At 43.1% G+C, this 19,393-nt stretch overlaps 1 protein-coding gene across 1 annotated transcript in view; it reads right to left on the bottom strand.

The window, feature by feature from the left end:
* The window catches only part of ENPP2 (ectonucleotide pyrophosphatase/phosphodiesterase 2), a 77,161-nt gene extending 73,845 nt beyond the window's left edge, over positions 1-3,316 (bottom strand). Inside the window, exon 1 of the mRNA XM_056331775.1 lies at positions 3,095-3,316. Coding sequence (XP_056187750.1) covers positions 3,095-3,316 — 222 coding nt within the window. The remainder of the gene's footprint in view (positions 1-3,094) is intronic.
* Positions 3,317-19,393: the final 16,077 nt, after the last annotated feature.

The following is a 19,393-nucleotide window of genomic DNA, read 5'->3' as shown; positions in this document are numbered from 1 at the left end:
ACACCTCAGCGGAGCGTGTTTATCCTGAAGGACTGCGGCTCATGGAGGGGGCCCAGGGTGGGGCAGCGGGACATGTGAGGAGGAAGGAGCAGCCGAGAGGGGGTTATGGATGGATCACCACCCCCCATGCTGCCTGGGGTGGTGGGGAGGAGGTGGAGGAATCTGGAGCTGAGCCTGGGGAAAGGGGAAAGAAAGGTGCTGTTCTAATTCTGTCTTTGCTTCTCACTGTCCAAAGTCTATTGTAATTGGCAATAAATTGAGCCCATTTTCCCCAGGGCAGGTCTGTTTTGCCCATGGTGCTAATTGCTAAGTGACCTCCCTGTCTTTATCTCAATCCATGAGCTTTTTCATCCTGTTTTCTCTCCTGGTCCTGTTGAGGAGGGGGAATGAGAAGGCAGCTGGGTGGGCATCTGGCAGTCAACCAAGGTCAACCCACCACAGCTTCCTACTAAAAAATCTCTACAAGATATTATGAAATTAGATAAACAAATGAGAAAGCTTATAGATTAAACTTCTGAGGTATTTCCCAATAAAAAGAGTGAAAGGAGGGCGTGAAGTTTCCCACAGAAATGAGAGAGTGGATGGACAGGAATTGTATTTGAAGAGGAGGCATCTGAGGACACAATTTATCTCCCAGTCATAGATGTAAGGAAGGTCCATCAGCAACAGGCAAAAAGCTCTGTCTGGCTCAGGGCAAGAAGGCAGAAGCTGAGCATACCTGCTACTACTTTGTATTTTTATTCTCTTTTCATCCAATTTTTTCATGTACAGTACTAGTAACTGGGACTTATAAGCAATTTTTCACTTCAACACTTCAAAGTATGAAGCTGGCTAGGACAAATGACCATTTACAGTGAAACTTTCTGATGGAATTTAAACAGTTCACAACAGTGAAATAGTTCTCCAATGCCAACAGAACCTGTATGTATTTATTTCTATATTTACATTTTTTTGTGTACCAAAGTGACAGTGACCCTGTTTTCCTTTACTCTAAATGCATGGAGCAGACACAGTTTCACGCATCTTGAGACAAAGAAAGCTTGTGAGATCATTTGGTCTGACACCCTGCAAACATAGTCGTCATCTCACCCAGTGATGAGCCCAAGGGAGGGTGCATCTCAGCTGGGCTGGTGCTAGTGGCATGGGGAGAGAGGCACAGGGAGGTCCAAAAGCCCCTGTCCCACAAGGTGTGGCAGAGGTCAAGGATGCTGGAGCTTTGCAAGCACATGAAAACCAGTTTGTGTTACACCTGTGTCAGCAGTAACAGGTTTTGCTTTATTTCCATAAGTGACCCATTAATTTGGTAAAGAGCCATAAAAAAGCACTTACAACAATGCACTGGAATTTGGACAAGGTGCTGCTGGCCCCAGTGCTGCCAGGAGCAGTCTCATGCCGCCACCTTTCATTCGTCTCTCAGAAATACTCATTACCTCCACTTCCAGTTCAGCTAATGTCAAAGGATTACATTTGGCATCCTTCTGGAAAGGTGGCTATGTGAGCGCTGTTATTAACAGCTATACCTTTCAAGAATGATGCTAAAATATCTTTAGGTAGCTGGCATTCAAACTCAGCTGGCATTCTTAACGAATAATTGGACACCTCCCTGCTACAATGACTTCAAACTCATAGTTTAACCATCATATTACATCCTCTGAAAGAAGGCAAGATTTTGTAGAATAAATATTGCTACACAAATGGAGCACTGCTTTTGTTTCCTTAACATCCTATACAGGTCAGCCTCCTAGGATGAAACATTTCTACAGCCTTGGACTTCACGAGAAGCTCTTTCTGAACCTAAAAATGACCATAGCTGTCCCTGAACAGTTCAGCAGGTCACCTGTGGGCGACCAGTGTTGGAGGCAGAGTTAGCCTCTTCTTTCTTTTAGGTACAGGCAGCCCCCTGCTACCTCTCCCACCCCACCAGGCACAGCCAGTGCTCTCTGTGAGCCCCCAGCCCACCTCCCCACCACGCATCCAGTGTGGAGGGCTGGAGCGCTCATGGAAGCTGCAGGCAGAGCCTTGACACCGCTCCAGTAATGCAGTCTTTCAAACCTGCTTTGCAACAGAAGTGTCCCATTTCCCCATTTTTGTTGAATCTGACAAGTCAGCACCCGGCTTCGACATGCAGTGCTCAGCATTTCCATCACAGATGTTGTGGCAATAAGGAGCAGCCTGCACAGCACTGATGCATGCTGACAGGAAGCTTACATAGATCAGTAGTAATTAGAAGCAAATCACAATTAAAATCTAAACAAATCAGAAGCAAAGGAGACTCAAAAGAGGGACCCAATGATTAATACTTCAAAATCAGAGCAATCAAAGCCATTATGAGTCCAACCATATGGATGGGAACTACAAGGCATGCACTGTTTTATTAACTCCTTATCAACTTGCCTCTCTAATCAGCACTTTACATTTGTGGCATAGGGAGTTATGAAAAAAATTACAGATCCTTGAGGTGTTACTGCCCTGATCAAAGAAATCCATACATTGCCTCTGAAGAAAAAGGCTTAAATAGACGTACGTGCCTGTAATAGGAACCTTATTTAGACAGATTGCTTTTAAGCCCAGGACTTTACCAGTGAAGCTCCAGGCCCTAGAAATTTTAATGTAAATCAAAAGCCAAGTAATGTGGGAGTTTTAAATTCATAATTATGCACTTGCATAATATTAATATTGTAGGAGATAAATACAAACAAAATGATATTTTCCTTGTGTCTGTGCTGGATGCCAATTCTAACATTGCTAGAAGGTAACAATATATATGAAAGGCAGTTTACATTAAAAAGGTTAAGAGAGAAGATGTCGTCAGAAAGCAAAACATGGTCTTTAAAATACTAAAACATTTTCTTCTCCATGCATTAAATAATACTTTCTACTCTACTTATGAATCAGAGCACTTCCAACATCGTTCCTGAATGCACATTGAAAGGATTTCCAATTTGCCAAATGGCTATCCAAGTTGCACTTGGCAAAAACACATTCATGCTACTTCATAGCCTGACTTTGCTTGTAATTGTATTTATTTAAGACTACTTTAACAAGCCAGAAAAACACACGGTGTAGAAGGGGAGGGAAGATGCGCCTACCGTACCAGTGGGTCTTTTTTCTCCATGACTGAAGCTTGACGTGCAAACTTCGCTTTGCCCCGGCCCTGGCAGTGGCTCCCAGCAGATGCTCCTGCCCGAGGAGGTCGTGGGCTGCCTTGGCCCCGGGCCGGCTCCCAGGGGGCTGCCTGGCTGCCCTGGGCCTGGGCTCCTGATGCAGCGTGGCTGAAGTCAGGGTGCCAGCTGCCCCGGCGGGACAATGGCTCCATTGGGAGATAACTGGGGGACAAAGGCACTGCTTTCAGGAATGATTTTATATGCACACATGTGACCTTTGCCTGAAATGACTCTATGGAAAGCGTCCCTGTCCTGAAGCCCTGCTTTCAAATGCAGCGATCTGTAGTTCTTGCTTAATCTTTTTTTTTTTTTCTCTCTTTGCTTTTTTATTTGTTTGCAACAGATGCCTCAGGAGAGGTCATGTGCAGATAACAAGGTGGTGCCAAGCTCTTTCTGACCATTTAATAGAGCTATTCAGTAATGGATAGGATTACTTTCTTCACTTTTCAAAGTCCTTCACCAGAATCTGCTAACTGGAGTGCTTTTCTCTGCTTTTAGGAGTTTAACTACAAAACCAGAGCACCCTAACTTCCAAGCCTGTGTCCTGAGCCAGTCTACAAGCTGCTTCCAAGCTCAGGTCACCTTTGCTAGAGTGTATATATTTTTTTAATTTATGCACCCAGATAAGAACAACAAAGCCTTTGGATTTTTAATGGATTGGAGCGAATTATTTTTTTATTGTTATTATTTTAACTGTGATTTTAAGTATTTTGAAGGCTTCCTACTTGACTGGATGTAAAATAGAAGCTGTCAATACATAAGACATGTGAAATCCAAATATCACTATAGCTAGACTGGAGGTGGGGGGGTGAAAATGGAGTTTATCACCCTTAAGGTATACGGCAGTGAATGCTGCAGCTGTGGCTGGCGAAAGGAAGGTCCCTCAGAGCGATTCTTTGTTAGGTTATAGGGAAGGCTATTAGCAGTGTGCCTCTTTAAGGTTAGCCAAATTTTCCTGTATAAGGTCTTGACTTTTGCTGTTTATTGCTCTAACAAACTACATTTACACTGACATTTTTGTGCTAGAAAGAGTCAGGCTTTTTAATCTACTTTTAATTTAAGGCAAAATACAATATGCTGAACATTTTGGGGATTAAAACAAAGGATGTATACTTTCCTATACTAATGATAAAATTATCCATCCTTTTCATAAACAGATCTCGGGCTTACATACCCTAAAGCAACAGATTGGATTTTGGGGATCAGGGGAAAATGGCCTGTAATCTTTCATCATCTCTTTACAGTGAGTAAGTTCATCCATCCCTACCAAATTTCAGCCAAATTTGGTCAAGTTATATATCTTTAAGAGATCTTTGTGTATCCTCAGCACTGTGTGCAACTTGCTTATACTTAACGGCTGAGCTCCCTGAAGATCATCATATCCAGGTGTCTTCAAGCCCCTTAAAGACCATGGGTCACACTGCAGGTTTATTTCAAGGGAAAGGAGTTTTAAAAGGTGCTCACAATCACAACGGGATCCAGGTCACGTCCATCCATCCGTCACTGCCACCATACACACCCCAGCTCTGCCCCCGCCAGCACAGCTGCATGCAGAGCCCACATCTCTCATATAAAAAAGTGTGTGCTTGTGCATGCTGGGGAAGGGGATTCTTTGTCCTGAAATAAATCCTGCCCCATCCCCCAGACAAAATCAAGCCCCACTGTGAAATCTCGCCATGGACTCCCCACAAATGCTCCCTGCAGCACTGAAAGGGAGGATAAAATCAAAGCTTTGAGGAGCTGCTGAATAGGTAATGGGTCCTGTATTGTAAATGGAACAGGACTGCTGTTGGAAAGACAGCAGAGAGTATGTGATAATGGACAGAGATGACAGAAGCAGACAGATTTCAAGTGTTTGATTCAGAAACCTTAAAACACAATGTTCTTAATTTTGCATGTCAGGTCAAAAATTTTAGATACATATCCAGTTAGCGTTATGTAGGTACTAAATGCAAGCAATTTTTAAAATAAATATTCTGCAATATCTAGAAGCAAAATATCTGAGCATCTTGACACAAAGGAGCATAGAAAGTACTGAAGAAGAAGAAAAAAATTAAACTTACAGAAGTTCTCCTCACTTCATAGCAGGCTGTGCCAGCATTGTGCTCCCTAACACGTTTGAATGCCTCTCACTTCCCTCAGAAGCTAATGTGCAGCCTGCCATGCCATTGACAGTTTTTTATCCCTTGACCTCCATCTGACTCTAATGTAATATCTAAATTTTTTTTTATTTCAGCTTATCACTTCTAATTATTTATTACCCCAGGAAAATACATCCGTTCTACAGCAGAGGGGCTTAAAGTCATTGTTACAAGTATTCTGCTGAATAAAGACATGTTTACATAGCAAACAACGATTTCTCCACATTTACAGAGTTTATATACTACCTGTATTTAGAGAAAAGCACAAGCTTTCTCACTTAATCTTGTTTCAGCATAGTTAGTGGGGACTAGCATGATTTAATATTTCCCAATATATTCACTGCAATCTAAAAATATTTTGGCAGATCTTTACCCCTGTTTAACACCACAGCATTCTTGGTCATATGGCTATTGACTTCTTTGAGTCATACTCAGTTAAAATAAATCTTAGTCAACTCTCTCCCGTTCTGTATAAACAAACTCAGGCTGTTTAGCAAAACAGGCGACGCTGTCTCTAGATGCCGTGGAGAGCGGTGGGTATTGCTTTAGATAATGCTTTGTCAGAATTAACGCACACCAACTAGCACAGTTCAAGCAGGGGCAGTGGCCCCAGGCAGGGCATGGTCAGAGGGGCACACAGTGCAGCAAGTAGAAGCCAGTGCCCATCCTTAAGGGCCCAAAGGCACAGGAAGGGCTTCAGGAATGGGTTTCTACCCATAAACACATCCTGTTTATATGTCTTAATCTAAAGTGGTAGCCAAGACCCCTGAGAGGGGAGTCTATGCAGTGCTGCCTCCACTCTTTTACAGACAGCGGCCATCGCTGCATTTTATCAAACATCCTCTTCCTATGGCATATCCCTAGTGAGCTATAAGCAGAGCTGCTGGACCTGCTTTCTGGACTCGGCTTTAGGCAGCAGCAAGGCACAAGCTGTTCAGATCAGGACAGGGCTGGACATGCACAGGAAAACAGCTGCTGCACTTAGGAAATTTCCAGGTGTGGCAGGCAGCTACTTCCCATTTGAAGGAGCAGTTCAGCTGGACAGAGAGTGGATTGCAAGTCTTGGATGAGGAACTAAAAATCCAGTAAAGTCCTATTTTGATTATGCAAAACATCCAGCCTAATGAAAACCAAAACAAGTTTCCAGGTACAGTAGGTTCAGGAATGAACACTGAGAATAATATTTACTGAGGGGCATAATTTCATGCTTTCATATGTAGCCTAGGCCATGCCGTATGGGAAGGTTAATGAAAACAATAATCAAAAAGAAATTATTTTTCAATATTCAGAATGTAAGGAGATGATAGTGAGTGAAACTGAACCTTGCAGCCACATAGGAGAAAAGATTATGCAGGCTCAGCTTTAAAGCAGCTGTTCTCCTCATTAGAATCAGAAATCTGAGCATCTCTTGATCTTGTGCAATCAGAGGGAGCAGCTATATACTTAAATCGGGCCACACATTGAGCACCTATATATGGATTTCCGGAGCCAACATTAAGATCCTATTTTTAAAAGCTGTGTTTACAGATGCCCCAGCCTGCTAGAAATAAAGACCTTTTGAACATTACTCTTTTTAATCCCTGCATTTTCTGCATTCATTTTTAAACAGTATTGATGCAAATAAATTCACCAGAAAATTATACTGGCAGTTAAGTATGCCATGGGTAGTACAGCACTAAAATCAACCATAAAAAACAGCGCTTCAAAAAAAAAAAAAAAAAAAAAGAAAATTGCACTGTAGATAGCCATGAATAAAAGAAGATTGTGACTTACAAGAAATATACAACCCCTCCTCCTGTTAATCTGTTCCATATTTGATGGCTGAGTGTGAATTACAGTTGAAAAATATCCTGAGGGATTACTTAATATACCACCTAATCCAACCATCCACCCCCTGCAAAGTACAACCTCATGCGGTTTTGCTTCATTAGGAGTTTCTCTGCAGCTCCGATGTCCCGTCTCAGTTTCACCTCCTGCAAACAGGTCTGAACATGAAGAAATGTCTTCTGTGGCCAGAACTGTGCAGAAATATGTAATTCTGTACAAGGATAATTGCACGAGCTGAGCTAATGGAAAAAACAAACTGTGCCCAGCTACCTTCTAGGCATGGCTGGAGTTACCCCTTCTGCAATCTGAATGGATGATGTGGTCTTGTATCTCCAGCTTTGCTTTGGCATATTTTCCTTTTCTTAACCCTTAGTTTACCATAGGACAGCTGCATAACAGCTTTGCTCAAACTCCAAATTTACCACTTCTGTCCAACAACATCTTATATGCCATGAAACGCTATTTATTTCCACTAGACTTTGCCCACTAGTGGGGATGTTACGGTAACCTGTATCCTCGGTTTATGCAAAAAAGTATCTTTTCTTTGAAAAGTCATCAGACCCGGAGTTTCTAAAGATCCACTCTCCAAAGATTAATCTTCCCCTTCCGAGCTCTGTTAAACACAGTGTGCCAGGCTACAAGTAGCTATAAAATAGCACAGCTTTACAAACCTGCACCAGCAGGATCTGCCTTCTTGGGGGTATCTGCCATGGGGAGCTTGAGATGGAAGAGAAATGGCCATAAACTGTAGTTGTGGGTAAACATGCACGCACACACGAAGCATGGATAGCTGAAGAATCATAAAGATCATAAACTGAATGTTCAGTTCTCCCTGACCAGCATGAAAAGACTGTGCATGGGCTGAAGGTTTCCTCTGAGAGAGCATGACCTTGCTGAGATAGCTTAAAGTTTTATCACTTGGGCCATCACATGGAGTGCTCCAGATCCTGGATAAGGCCAGAAAAGGGCCACAGGGGAGAGGCAGAGCATTACCAGCATCAAACAAGATCTTGCTCCTTGGCTTGAGGGCTGACACCACGGCTCCTTTCTCTACTTTCCATATCACTAAACCATTGCTTTCTATACCTCCTGTCCTTCTCTTCTCCTACTGATTTTCTTGCCCACAGCCAATCCCTATGCCCTATCCCAAACAACTTCTCTGTAATCTAACACAGATACAGCTCCGTATCATCTTGAAGTTCCTAGTCTTGTACAATATATACAAATTATGTGAAATTCCACATTCTGAACAAGATGCACAAATTTCTTAAATGAAACAGTAACTTACAAAGTGTAACTATGGACCCAGTTAATAAAATCCTTCAAGAAACTTGACATATATATGTCCCAAAAGGGAACACCCCAAATTTTGAAGCTGCTCTTATCTGCTATGGAAAATCCAGTGTGGAAATCTAACTGTAAAGGCTTGAAAAGAGATATTCCAGTAGGAACACTAGGAATAAGAGATATGTAGATAAAGTAAAAAATAAAAAAATAATGAACCAATATGATCATTACACACTTCTCATGAATCATACTCTTTTCACCAAAAAGCAATGCACCAGATGATAACACTGATCCACAGGTGACAGTAGCCAACAAACACAGCCACAAATACAGCCAACGTGCCCTAGGTAACTGAGAAGTCAGGAAACTCCAGAGAAGGCTTACAGAGGAAGGAGTGACAACTTCCATTGGGTCCTACTGCAGGACAAGGCTTGGACACACACGGATTTGCAGTCATACAATAAGACCAGCCTTTGAAGCACGGTGAGGAATTTCAACTACCCACCAGTGGCTGTGCCGGCAAGAAGCTGTTGGTCCAACAGCCGTGGCATGACTTGGGTTGTTCATTTCATGCAGTGTTTGTAGTTCAAGACCAGCAGGCTGGCCACCATTACTGTAGTGCCTGGATTTTTGTCTTCCTGAAAAGAAAGTTATAATCTGGAGAGAACATAAAACAATCTTCTGGGGTTGTGGGAATTGGTCAATTTTTTAGGAAGAAACATATAATAATAATTTCTTATTTCTTATTGCCCACAACTGGGGTATAAAAGCTACTTCAAGTGAATGAACAACTCATCCTTACATTTCAAGTGAAGCCCATAGAAAATCCATTGTGAAAGGAAGCTACAAACCCAACTGCAACACAGATTAGGGCCTTTGGAGTGCCAGACTGAGTAGGTGTTGACAATGGTGACAGCCAATCCTGCATCAAAATGCGCTCAGTTCTGGAGCAAAAACTGAAAGCAAACTGGCCTGTTGGGTTTTGGATGCTGCAGAGAGGAACCGCTGTGCACTAAAGGGTTTTGGGCTACACGAATGAGCTCTGACTTGAACTTTATGTGTAACTGTTTGAGACTTCTAAACTACTCCCGTTTGTTTGCAAAGCTTGGTTTATATTCCTGCTTACAATTTATCTTCTCCTTTTGATTCCTCACAACATCTGTGTCCTTTTTCCAGACCCCCCTGCATGGTTTTATTCGCTAAAGCTTTCAGGGTTTTGTTTTTGTTCTAATGTTTTTGCCTTCTAAGTTGTTTTTATTACGATGCACACCACACTGAGTGCTCTGGCAGCCTGCGAGGGATGTTTTCTAAGAAGAATAAATTATGGGCATTAATAAAACAAAGCACAGAACTTTTGAGCATTTGGTTTCAACGTGGAAGGATTCTCTTTCATATGAGAATCATGTTGAGGATTTATTTCTAGGGGAACTTTTTCTGTTATTAAGATCTAACAAAGCAGTATTTTACTGAAGGCTTTTTGCTTTTTCCTTGCCCACTCTGTCATGGTTATTGCAAAGCTCTTTTGCTGTTTCTCATTTCACTGCAAGGTACCTATGCGCATATGAAAGGTACACTGTGCAGGGTTTGCTTTCAAGTTTTCAGTTAAGTGGGGGGAGGGAGGTTTTGGGGGTTTTGTTTGAGCTTCTTTTGTGGAAAGGGATTAAGGTAAGGACATGGAAACCAGGGGCAAAGTAGTTCTTTAAAATAAATCCAGATCTCCCCTCTGTAAACACATGCCAACCAAATATACAAATTATGGCAAATTGGTTGGCTGTGTTCACAACTGGGTTAGTTCTAAAATACAAGAACACTATAAGCATGAGTTACAACATCTCTTTGGACCTCCTTGAAAAGTCTTCCTTTCAGTAGGCTCAGTCCTGGAACACAAGCAATTTAGCTCTCATGAGTAGTCCCATTGACTAAAAGCAGCACCTGGATTTACAGGGTCACCTAAACCAACAGAAGAGTTTTGAATGCAACATTTTCCCATAAGTCACCTCCCATTATACCCTTTTGCCACCTGGACTCCATCTCCTTAAATCTGCTTTATTGGTCCCATATGCCTTTATTCAGTGAAGTGCTCAAGCTTTGATGGAATGGAAGGGACGTAAGCGAGCACCAGCTTTCCTGAACCAGTGCTGCAGCCGCACTCCCGATTAATGCCTCCTTTCATATGGCTGTGTCCCCACACTACATGCAGGGAACAGCCTCCCACTTGTAGCTCCCAAACACCCTGGCTTTCTCTTCCAAACCTGCTTGCAAAAGCCACTATGTCCCGGCTGCCTCCAGCTCGCAGCTTTGTGCCGTTGTCCTTTGCGTGCTGGGGGTACCTTTTGCTAAGTACCACGGAGTGTTTGACACCACCAAATGCTTAAACTCCCACAGGGTTCGGTTCCCAAAAGCAGGGTCTCACCTGCAGCCCAGCAGGTCTGGAAGCTGACAGCCCCAAACCAGCACTGCTGCCCCCTCCTTGCACTGCCTCGGGCTCCCACTTGGCCCTCAGGGGATTTAATGCAGGTCCCCAAAAGGCACAAAACAGTTTATCCCCCCTTGATTTTGGTTGGGTTTGGTTTCTGGCCATTGAGCAAGCTGACTCAGCCCACCAAGGTGAACCTCTGGCTCTGATACACAGGGATCCCCGGAACTAGAGTGGGAGGAGGGCAGGACCACCATGTTCAGCAGTACTAGATTATCTAATTGTAGGATTGTACCCTAATTAGGAAAGAGACAGCAGCAGCTCCATGTATCCTTCCCTCACTGCATCTCCATGCACCTTCTACTTTTTGTCTGCATTTTACAATACATAAATATGAGAAAATATTGTAGTGTAGATGTCCCCCCCCAAAATGGCAATTTTTGCACCTGGACAGATTTTTAGCAGCATCTAAACATATTTCAAAGCTGGTCTATGTCAGCTATACACCTACTTCTAAGTTAAAGATGCAAACAGTTTGATTACATCATACTCCAGATCAGAAAGTGGGGGAACTGTACACTTTGCAATGTTTGACTAGAACTCCAGTGAAAACATCTGAAGGCTTTTATGAGTGTTTGTATTTCTCATTGACAGGAATCAAAGTAAAAGCATCTTGATTCGTTTTTTTTCTATCACTTTCCAGCAATGGTACAGAAACAGGTATCCATTAATTCCTTTGGACACTGATGGGGTTGGACTGGCAGCAACAAGGAGCTCTGAGCCTTTTCCTTGTAACTGCTGTCACAAAAAACTCCCGTGTGTTTCCTTCCTCGCCACATGCCTCACAAAAAGATTTATGGCTGTGTTTTAACCACATGTCAATGGGCCATTCAAGACTTATAGGAGCAAATTTGGACTTATCTGCAACAGAATTTTCCCACTGATAGGCCATAATTTATAATAAGTGCTTGCATATTTAATTAGCCATCTGATGAGATGAAATACTACAGAACGGCAGCCTAAATGAAGGAGGCAAGTCAATGGCATCATATCCCTTCCTAGGAGGGTGAAGAGTAAGCGGGACCTGAGGAACAAGATCAGATTTCTTAGCTGCACCATGCTGCTCACAAGCAGCAGCAAATAAATGTATAGGAATACCAAGAAACGGACGTTTATTTGCATGTCGTGAGGTTTTGCTTTAGTTCTTGTAGCATCTCTTCCCATCAATGCTACTTCTGTTGCTTCATTTTCAACCGTACTCCCAAACTTCCCAGCAGAGGCAAGGACCTATACAGTGAATTTAAGCTGGTGATCACATTGACTTGTTTAGCCACCCTTTACTAAACAAAAGGTTTGAAAGCCATTTCTCCAGGCTTTTTTTTTTCCCCCCCTTTCCCCAGCTCATGTGCACGGGACAGGGGTCTGTGGGGCTGGAACAGAGAGAGGCAATGGGCTTGCGATGGGATGCCAAGGAAGAGGCCTGGGGTGCAGGTGAGAGCTGAACACCCATATTTTCTTTCCATGTTGTCTCTTGTCTGTTGGCACCGTGTTTCTTGACAGCTCTCAGCCACTTTCATGACATTCACACCAGAGAACAGGACAGCACAGCAAGGAGTCCCTGTAGAAGGTCTAAGCAATACATTTCCCTGTTACCAGAGATGCACTTTTTTCTCAGGTCTTCTCCCAGCTTGTTACTTGTCAGCCAATGAAACCTCAAATCCAGCTAAGGTGGTGGCAACTACTCCCTCTCATTTTTTGGCACATGCCCAGAGCACAATCTTCCTCCACGTTTCAGATATCAAACCTTTCATTAGGGCTTTGAGCATTTCCAGTTTAAGTTGTTGTAACCTTTTCTGCAACATACCTGTGTAGCCAAAAGAGCATGTACAACTCAAGACACCACAGCAATTTGCCAAGTTGTGTTCACCTGAGTTTCTTGCTTCCATTTGAAGTTTGCTGTTACGGAGCACAATATTGACCTAAAGCATATGTCAGACCTTTTTAATTAAGAGCTGGCTGGCGAGCTGAGTCAGAAAACTCCAAAAAGCTCTCCATCAGAGCCTAATTTCAGGTTAGATTTCTTTGGTTCATCTCTAAGGTTCAGTAACTCTATCCCTCCAGGTCCACTATTCTTAGTACCAGTGTTGATATTCTTATTGCCCCTTTTGGCTCAAAAGGTGAAAACATGTTCGGGCTCAGCCTGCTATGCCTCTTGTCATCTCACCCATAAATGCTTCACTTCAGAGAGAGAAACATTTAATAGAACAAGCCTAAGGAAGCCTGACTCAAATTAACAAGTGACAGCACCTGTCCTTCTTCCACTTTCTCTTCTTGCCCCACTGACAGTCATTTCCATATAATGTTTAGCATATAAACACCCTGGTACAAACCCCACATTTTACCTTCCACAAAGTGCTCATAGCACCGTTAGAAAATATATAATTACTACTGAAGTAGAATTCTGCTGTTTGAACTATCAGTCCTCACACACCTTCCGGGGGACCAATATGAACTTCAAAGATAAAATTAAGCCCAAAATATACTTTAAAAGACAACTTTTCAAGACATTTTCCTGCATTTTGAAGGATTTACAGAGCACAATCCCATCTTGTTTCCTTCTCAAGTTATCTGTAAGACACTCCGGAATTCTGAAAGCACAACAAAAAGCCAGTCTAGGTATAAACACAACACATGCATAGCAGAAATAAAACAAATAATCCATTTTAAAAACTAATTATTGAAGCATGGAATCTCCAGCAGAGTTTCACCCCCTATTAATGCAGCTCATTCTTTGCCAACAGGTAAAATCAGCAGGGTCGATGCGGAACAGTGCAAACAAAGAACAGCAGCAATAATATAACTTGCAAAGGGTTCTAAGGTGTTGTCTCTCTCTTGCAAAGCAACAGTCTTCTCTCTTTGATTCCTTATGCTTTCGCCATTCATCTAAGGTTGGAAGTAAGACGAAATTGTTGTATCAGAGGCTGGGGAGTACACCAGGCTTGCAAGAGCAGGCTGTGAAAGGCCCCCTCTGTCCATTGCAGGGTTTTACAGGACTGCAGACAGCAGATCTGAGAGAGCCTTTCAGGCCTGTCTTTATCAGTCAAATCTCCTCTCAGGCTCTGGAGGAGCCCCCTGGAGAGGCTTCAGCCCCCCTGGTTGTGCTGGTGCAAGGGGGCTCAGTGGTGTGCACCCCCAGCCAGCCGGACCTCCAGGCTGCCAAACTTTCCCTTCCTGCAGCCAGTTGGCTCTCAAGCAGCACTGGCCTCCCTCTGCTTGCAGGACTTCTCTTTCTTATACCAGTTTCAATGTATGGAAAAATAAGATACCTGTCAGGAGAAGAAATTAAGCCCCTTTCAGTTTTATTACATTCCTTCCATTTTATAGGTAGGCTGTTTCTTTCTCGTTTGCTTTGCAAAAGACATTATAATAATAATTGGCCAGTGGAAAGAGTTTGCTTTTGATTCCTTTGGATGAATTTTCTTGGAGTGACTGTGTCTGAAGTAGAAGAGATTAGTACTGTATTTACTAACACGCCACAGGCTCAGTAAGAGAAGGGGGGAGTTATCCCTCAAAAAAGGCTGTTTGTTATAAAACCCACCACAAGTAATCAATATACCCCAAAAGAGCAAAGGCAGCGATGGAGCGAACCCTTAATGTGAACCAGACTGAATAACATGAAACAATCATCTTGATGGGTGAAGTAGTGATTTGGCAAATGTTCTGACGCTCCTTGCCATGGGATTTCCGGACAGTCATGGTGAAAGTAAGTAAACATGCCTCATCAGAAATAACATTAGCAACAGGCACAGCAGTAACCACAGCTGGGCCGTTCATTGAGAAAAGGGATTCCTTCCTTTACCTGATACTAAATCTTACCCTCCGCATGGTGCCACAAAGCAACTTGGATACGAACTTTATATCAAAAATTTACTTCCATCAAAATACTTTTGAGCTGGAAGTGCAACAGTGCGATAGCTAAGTTCACATTTCATTACAAAACAGAGTGGTTCCTTGAACAATTCCATATCCATTATGAATGTTTGAGGAAACAACCCGGGAGCCGGCACTTTCTGGCTCCCAATCTCATGCTCTGTCCATTACACAAAGAAATTTTGTGTTTCAGTGACAGGATTACCCAGACTGTTCTGGGGAGTTTTAAGCTAAATCAGTTTCCACACCTGCAAAACAAGAATAAGAAGGTTAAAACATGTAAAGGGATTTGAACATTCACAGTGAAAATGCTAATTGCTATTCTCCATGTAGCAACTGAATCTTGATTTTTTTTTGTTTATATTTCATTGAAGGAACTCCTCCCATCCCTGGGGAGTGTGAACTGTGCAGAATGGAGAGAAGCAGAAAAGAGATGCCTAATTTTGTCAAGAGAGGGATTCAGTCCCTCCAGGAAAAGGAATTTAATACATAAAATCACTTTATAAATCTCCAGCTCCGTAGCTACAAATCCAGGGTTCCTTCAGTGTCTTCAAACTCAGACGATCTCCTAATGCCCAGCCCTTCTCCCCGATTAGCTGCAAAGAGATGTGAGCTTTTTTGGTGACACCAAACTTGGGTGGACTTTGAAACAATCCCCTAGACTGGAAATCAACAGCAACAATTGTATACAAAGGTTTGGATTTTTGGATTAAACAACATGGCCCATGGGGAACATTCCTGCATTAAAGTCAGCGTTTGATTCCAAAATTTGACATCTCCAAGATGCTAGAGAGCTTTCCAGAAAACAAGACCATCACTCAAAGTGTGACAGGGGCTTCTAACTGTTACAACATCATCTCCAACCAGCATTAACACTAAGCTTTAAATACTGAACACTGGGGTTTGATGCAGCTCCAGGAAAGTGCTTTGCTAAGCTTCAGAGAGGATGTGCTAAATTTGGAAAGTTGTCCAAAGAGAAAAGCAATTATTTTCAGCAGAAGTCCATCTAATGTTTTGCAATGACCTTAAAGCAGGCAGATATAACAAGGGATGGCAAGTAGCCACTGATGTGAATTAAATTTCATCCCAGCTCCAAGGTCACTTGTCAAATACAAATAGTGATCAAATAGTGAGGAGACACATGGTGTTCCACATGCACCACAAGGCTGACGGGAGCTTGCAGTATGGCTGAGGGACAGCCTCCTGCCTTCTGCAGCAGGAGCTCCCATTTGGTTGTATGTTTCTCTGCTACCGAGGACCTGATCAAGACAGTGAGTAATTCTGTGTTGCAGAAGACACCAATATAGACCAACGTTTCTCCTGCACTTTTTAGTATATTCGTATCTCTGCAATAACCAGCATGCTCTTAGAGGCATCAGCACGGTCACCTAAAAGCAAAATACATCACCCAAAATGTACTCCAAGCCACTCAAACTAAGGTAGATTCCCACTCTCACTGAAGTATGTCCTCTGGAAAGACACCGATTCATGGCTTTGCTGCTTTGACTCCAGTCTGTCCTGTTTATGCAGAAGCTTCGTGCATGGGACCTGGTGCTGTAGACCCCTGTTTCAAACTACATCGTCCACAGCAACAAGCAGATGGTCTTACAGCACCCTTGCTCCATCTGCTTCCCAACATCAATAGCATGCTGCAAACCAAGTCAGGGAGCAGTTCCAGATCAGAAATTTGGAGCCAGCTTGCTCTCAGTCAGATCCATTTTGAGATGCTGAATGCTGCTGACCAGAGGCACAGCACCACACCCTTGCTGTTTGTATGCTGCATAGCTGAGCACTGGAGCTGCAGGACCGGCTGAATCTTCCTGGTGCTGCCAGTGATGCCAACAGCAACACAGGGCAGCCCAGCATAGTCATTGCATTCAAATTCCTGACTTCTTTAGACATGGAGCACCATTCACAGCTGTTTTCTGGATGAGATGATCAGGAGATGTCCTTAGAGTGGCGTCCAAGCAGTTTCCAAAATATTGGGACAACACTCTTTTGAGGTAAAGGCAGCATTACCGCCATTTTCAGATAAGACACAGAGACATTAACAAACTATTTCCACTACTTATAAAAGCCTGCCTTAAGATTTCAAGAAACCCAGTTTATAGAATTCATAGCATTATACACCACTACTACTACAGTTTGTAACTGGCACTACCAGAGACTTGCCGTAGTGGATCATGCATCAAAAGCAGCACAGCCAGCAGGTCAAGGCAGGTGATTCCCCCTCTACTCTGCTCTTGTGAGACCCCACCTGCAGTACTGCATTCAGGTCTGGGGCCCCCAACATAAGAAAGACACGGACCTGTTGGAGCGGGTCCAGAGGAGGGACACAAAGATGATCAGAGGGCTGGAGCACCTCTCCTGTGACAGGCTGGGAGAGTCGGGGCTGTTCAGCCTGGAGAAGAGAAGGCTCTGGGGAGATTTCATAGCAGCCTGCCAGTACATAAAGGAGGGTTACAAGAAGGCTGGAGAGGGACTTTTTGCAAGGGCACATAGTGACAGGACAAGGGGGAATGGCTCTAAGATGAAAGAGGGTAGATGTAGATTAGAAACAGGGAAGAAATTCTTCACTATGAGGGTAGCGAGGCATCGGCACAGGTTGCCCAGAGAAGCTGTGGATGCCCCATCCCTGGAAGCATCCAAGGCCAGGCTGGATGGGGCTTTGAGCAACCTGGTCTAGTGGAAGGTGTCCCTGCCCCTGGCAGGGGGTTGGAACTAGATCTTTAGGGTCCCCTCCAACCCAAACTGTTCTATGATTCTATGGATGTGTGTAGCACAGAGCTCTGTTATCTCCAGAGGAAGCCATCAGGACTCAGCCGTTCCCCTAATCAGAGCTGTGCATTTCAAACCGAGTGCTGAACAGAGAAGTTAGAAATTAACTTTTCTGAAAATTAAAGCTGAAGTGATCTGGCAGCATCCCATAATAATTCCGTTTATGGATACACAGAAACAGGATTCAGCTCTGCAGAACAAGATCGAGCTGGGCTGAGCATGACCTGATTTCTCCTGCAACCTCATTCCCTACTCGAGACACTGCTTTGAGTTCATGTCATCCTACTTTGATGCTAAGGGGCTGAGTAAAGTTGCCCTGATGGTCTTATGTCCACTTGAATTGCAGCCTTAATCATATTCTCTAAGAGAGTAGTCTGTGTTTTGTTTGGTGGAGTTTTTTAAAGAGTGAATTCAAAGAAGAACAATTTCTACTGTGTTTATGATGTGACACATGCTGACTCTTTCATGGTTCAACAGCAGCACTGGAGCACATTTGGCTCGCACAAGTTAAGACTGGCAACTAACAGCTGTTGTAGATTGCCACCCTTTTGGTAACTGATACCTACAGAGGAATAAAGCATGTGTTTTAAGCAAATGGCTATGAAACCTTCTGCCCAGGAGCACTGAGACTGCTGAACCTCTGGTTACAACCCACCTTCTGGAGTGGATGGTGGCTCTAAATGATTTTGTCTAATCATCTTTGCCCATTGTCCCTCAACGCCTTGTTGCTCTTCCCTCTCAGATCTTCCTTTGACTTTATTTTATGTCACAAGTCACTTGTTCCAGTTCCCTCCCTGGGCTAGCTTAACTTTCTATTTCACGTGTGACTCACCTTCATCAGGGGTCTGTCTAATCTACCAGGCTCCACTCTGGAACAGCTGAGCCCGAAGTGCCTGTTCCCTTCTGCTGCCTGTGCCCTGCGGGCAGCAATTTTGTGAAATGCTTCAGCTGTCTATCAAAGTGATAAGTCTCACAGAAATTCACAGGGCTTCAATTTTGCCATGCTGGAGTCTGTTCTGGAAATTGGGCAAAGACTTGTAGATCACATGGATCGTTTGGCCAATTCTACTTCTCATGTCCACTGAAAACTGCGAGTTTTTCATTATTTCAGGCAGATGTCGGTGGATGATTCAGGGAGCAGATACATGTAGTTGCCAGCCACTGAGCTGAAGAAGTCCAAGAGAGAGTCCAAGAGATGATAAAGTTGAGCAGAGCTGAGAGTTATCCAAAGCTTGTAGCTTGTGCTCAGCTCCCCTGGGAATACACAACACACACTGAGCAATGGATTCCAAAATATTAAGAAATAAGCTAGCGTGTAAGAAAAATAAGGATCTCCTGTTGAATTAAGGAGTTAGGTCATTAATGCTTCTTCATATTACATTACTCACACTTGAGAGACAAATAACTATCTGTTGCCTCACTAACCCACATATTTATTTGAACAAATATTTCCCAAGAAGTAGGGAGAGAGAACCATTTCAACAGAAAAGTTCTATATTATGGTCTTATCATAACAAGCCACTTCACAGTATGCTGATGTGTATCGGATACAAGCATCCATTGTAAAAAGCTATTAAGTGTATCTCATTTTACGGTGCTGACATGTTCGTTCATTCACAGAGGTCATTAGCTCACAATGGGGCCTCTCATTTCCATATGCCTTACTGAGGTTTTGCTATATTTCAGAATCAAACCTTAGTATGAGCATTATTAACTCAGACAGACATGATTGGTGCCATATAAAGTCAATTTATATGGAAATCCTGCAATCGTTCAGAACAAATTTTATACATAAAAAAAAATCTACAGTCTGAATGGAAAGGACATAGTAAAGGATTAGCTCAGCTTCA

The sequence above is a fragment of the Falco biarmicus genome, chromosome 3 (assembly GCF_023638135.1).
Source record: "Falco biarmicus isolate bFalBia1 chromosome 3, bFalBia1.pri, whole genome shotgun sequence".
Classification (NCBI taxonomy): domain Eukaryota; kingdom Metazoa; phylum Chordata; class Aves; order Falconiformes; family Falconidae; genus Falco; species Falco biarmicus.
The sequence above is the reverse complement of the archived record's forward strand: the minus strand, read 5'-3'. Positions and strand labels throughout refer to the sequence as shown.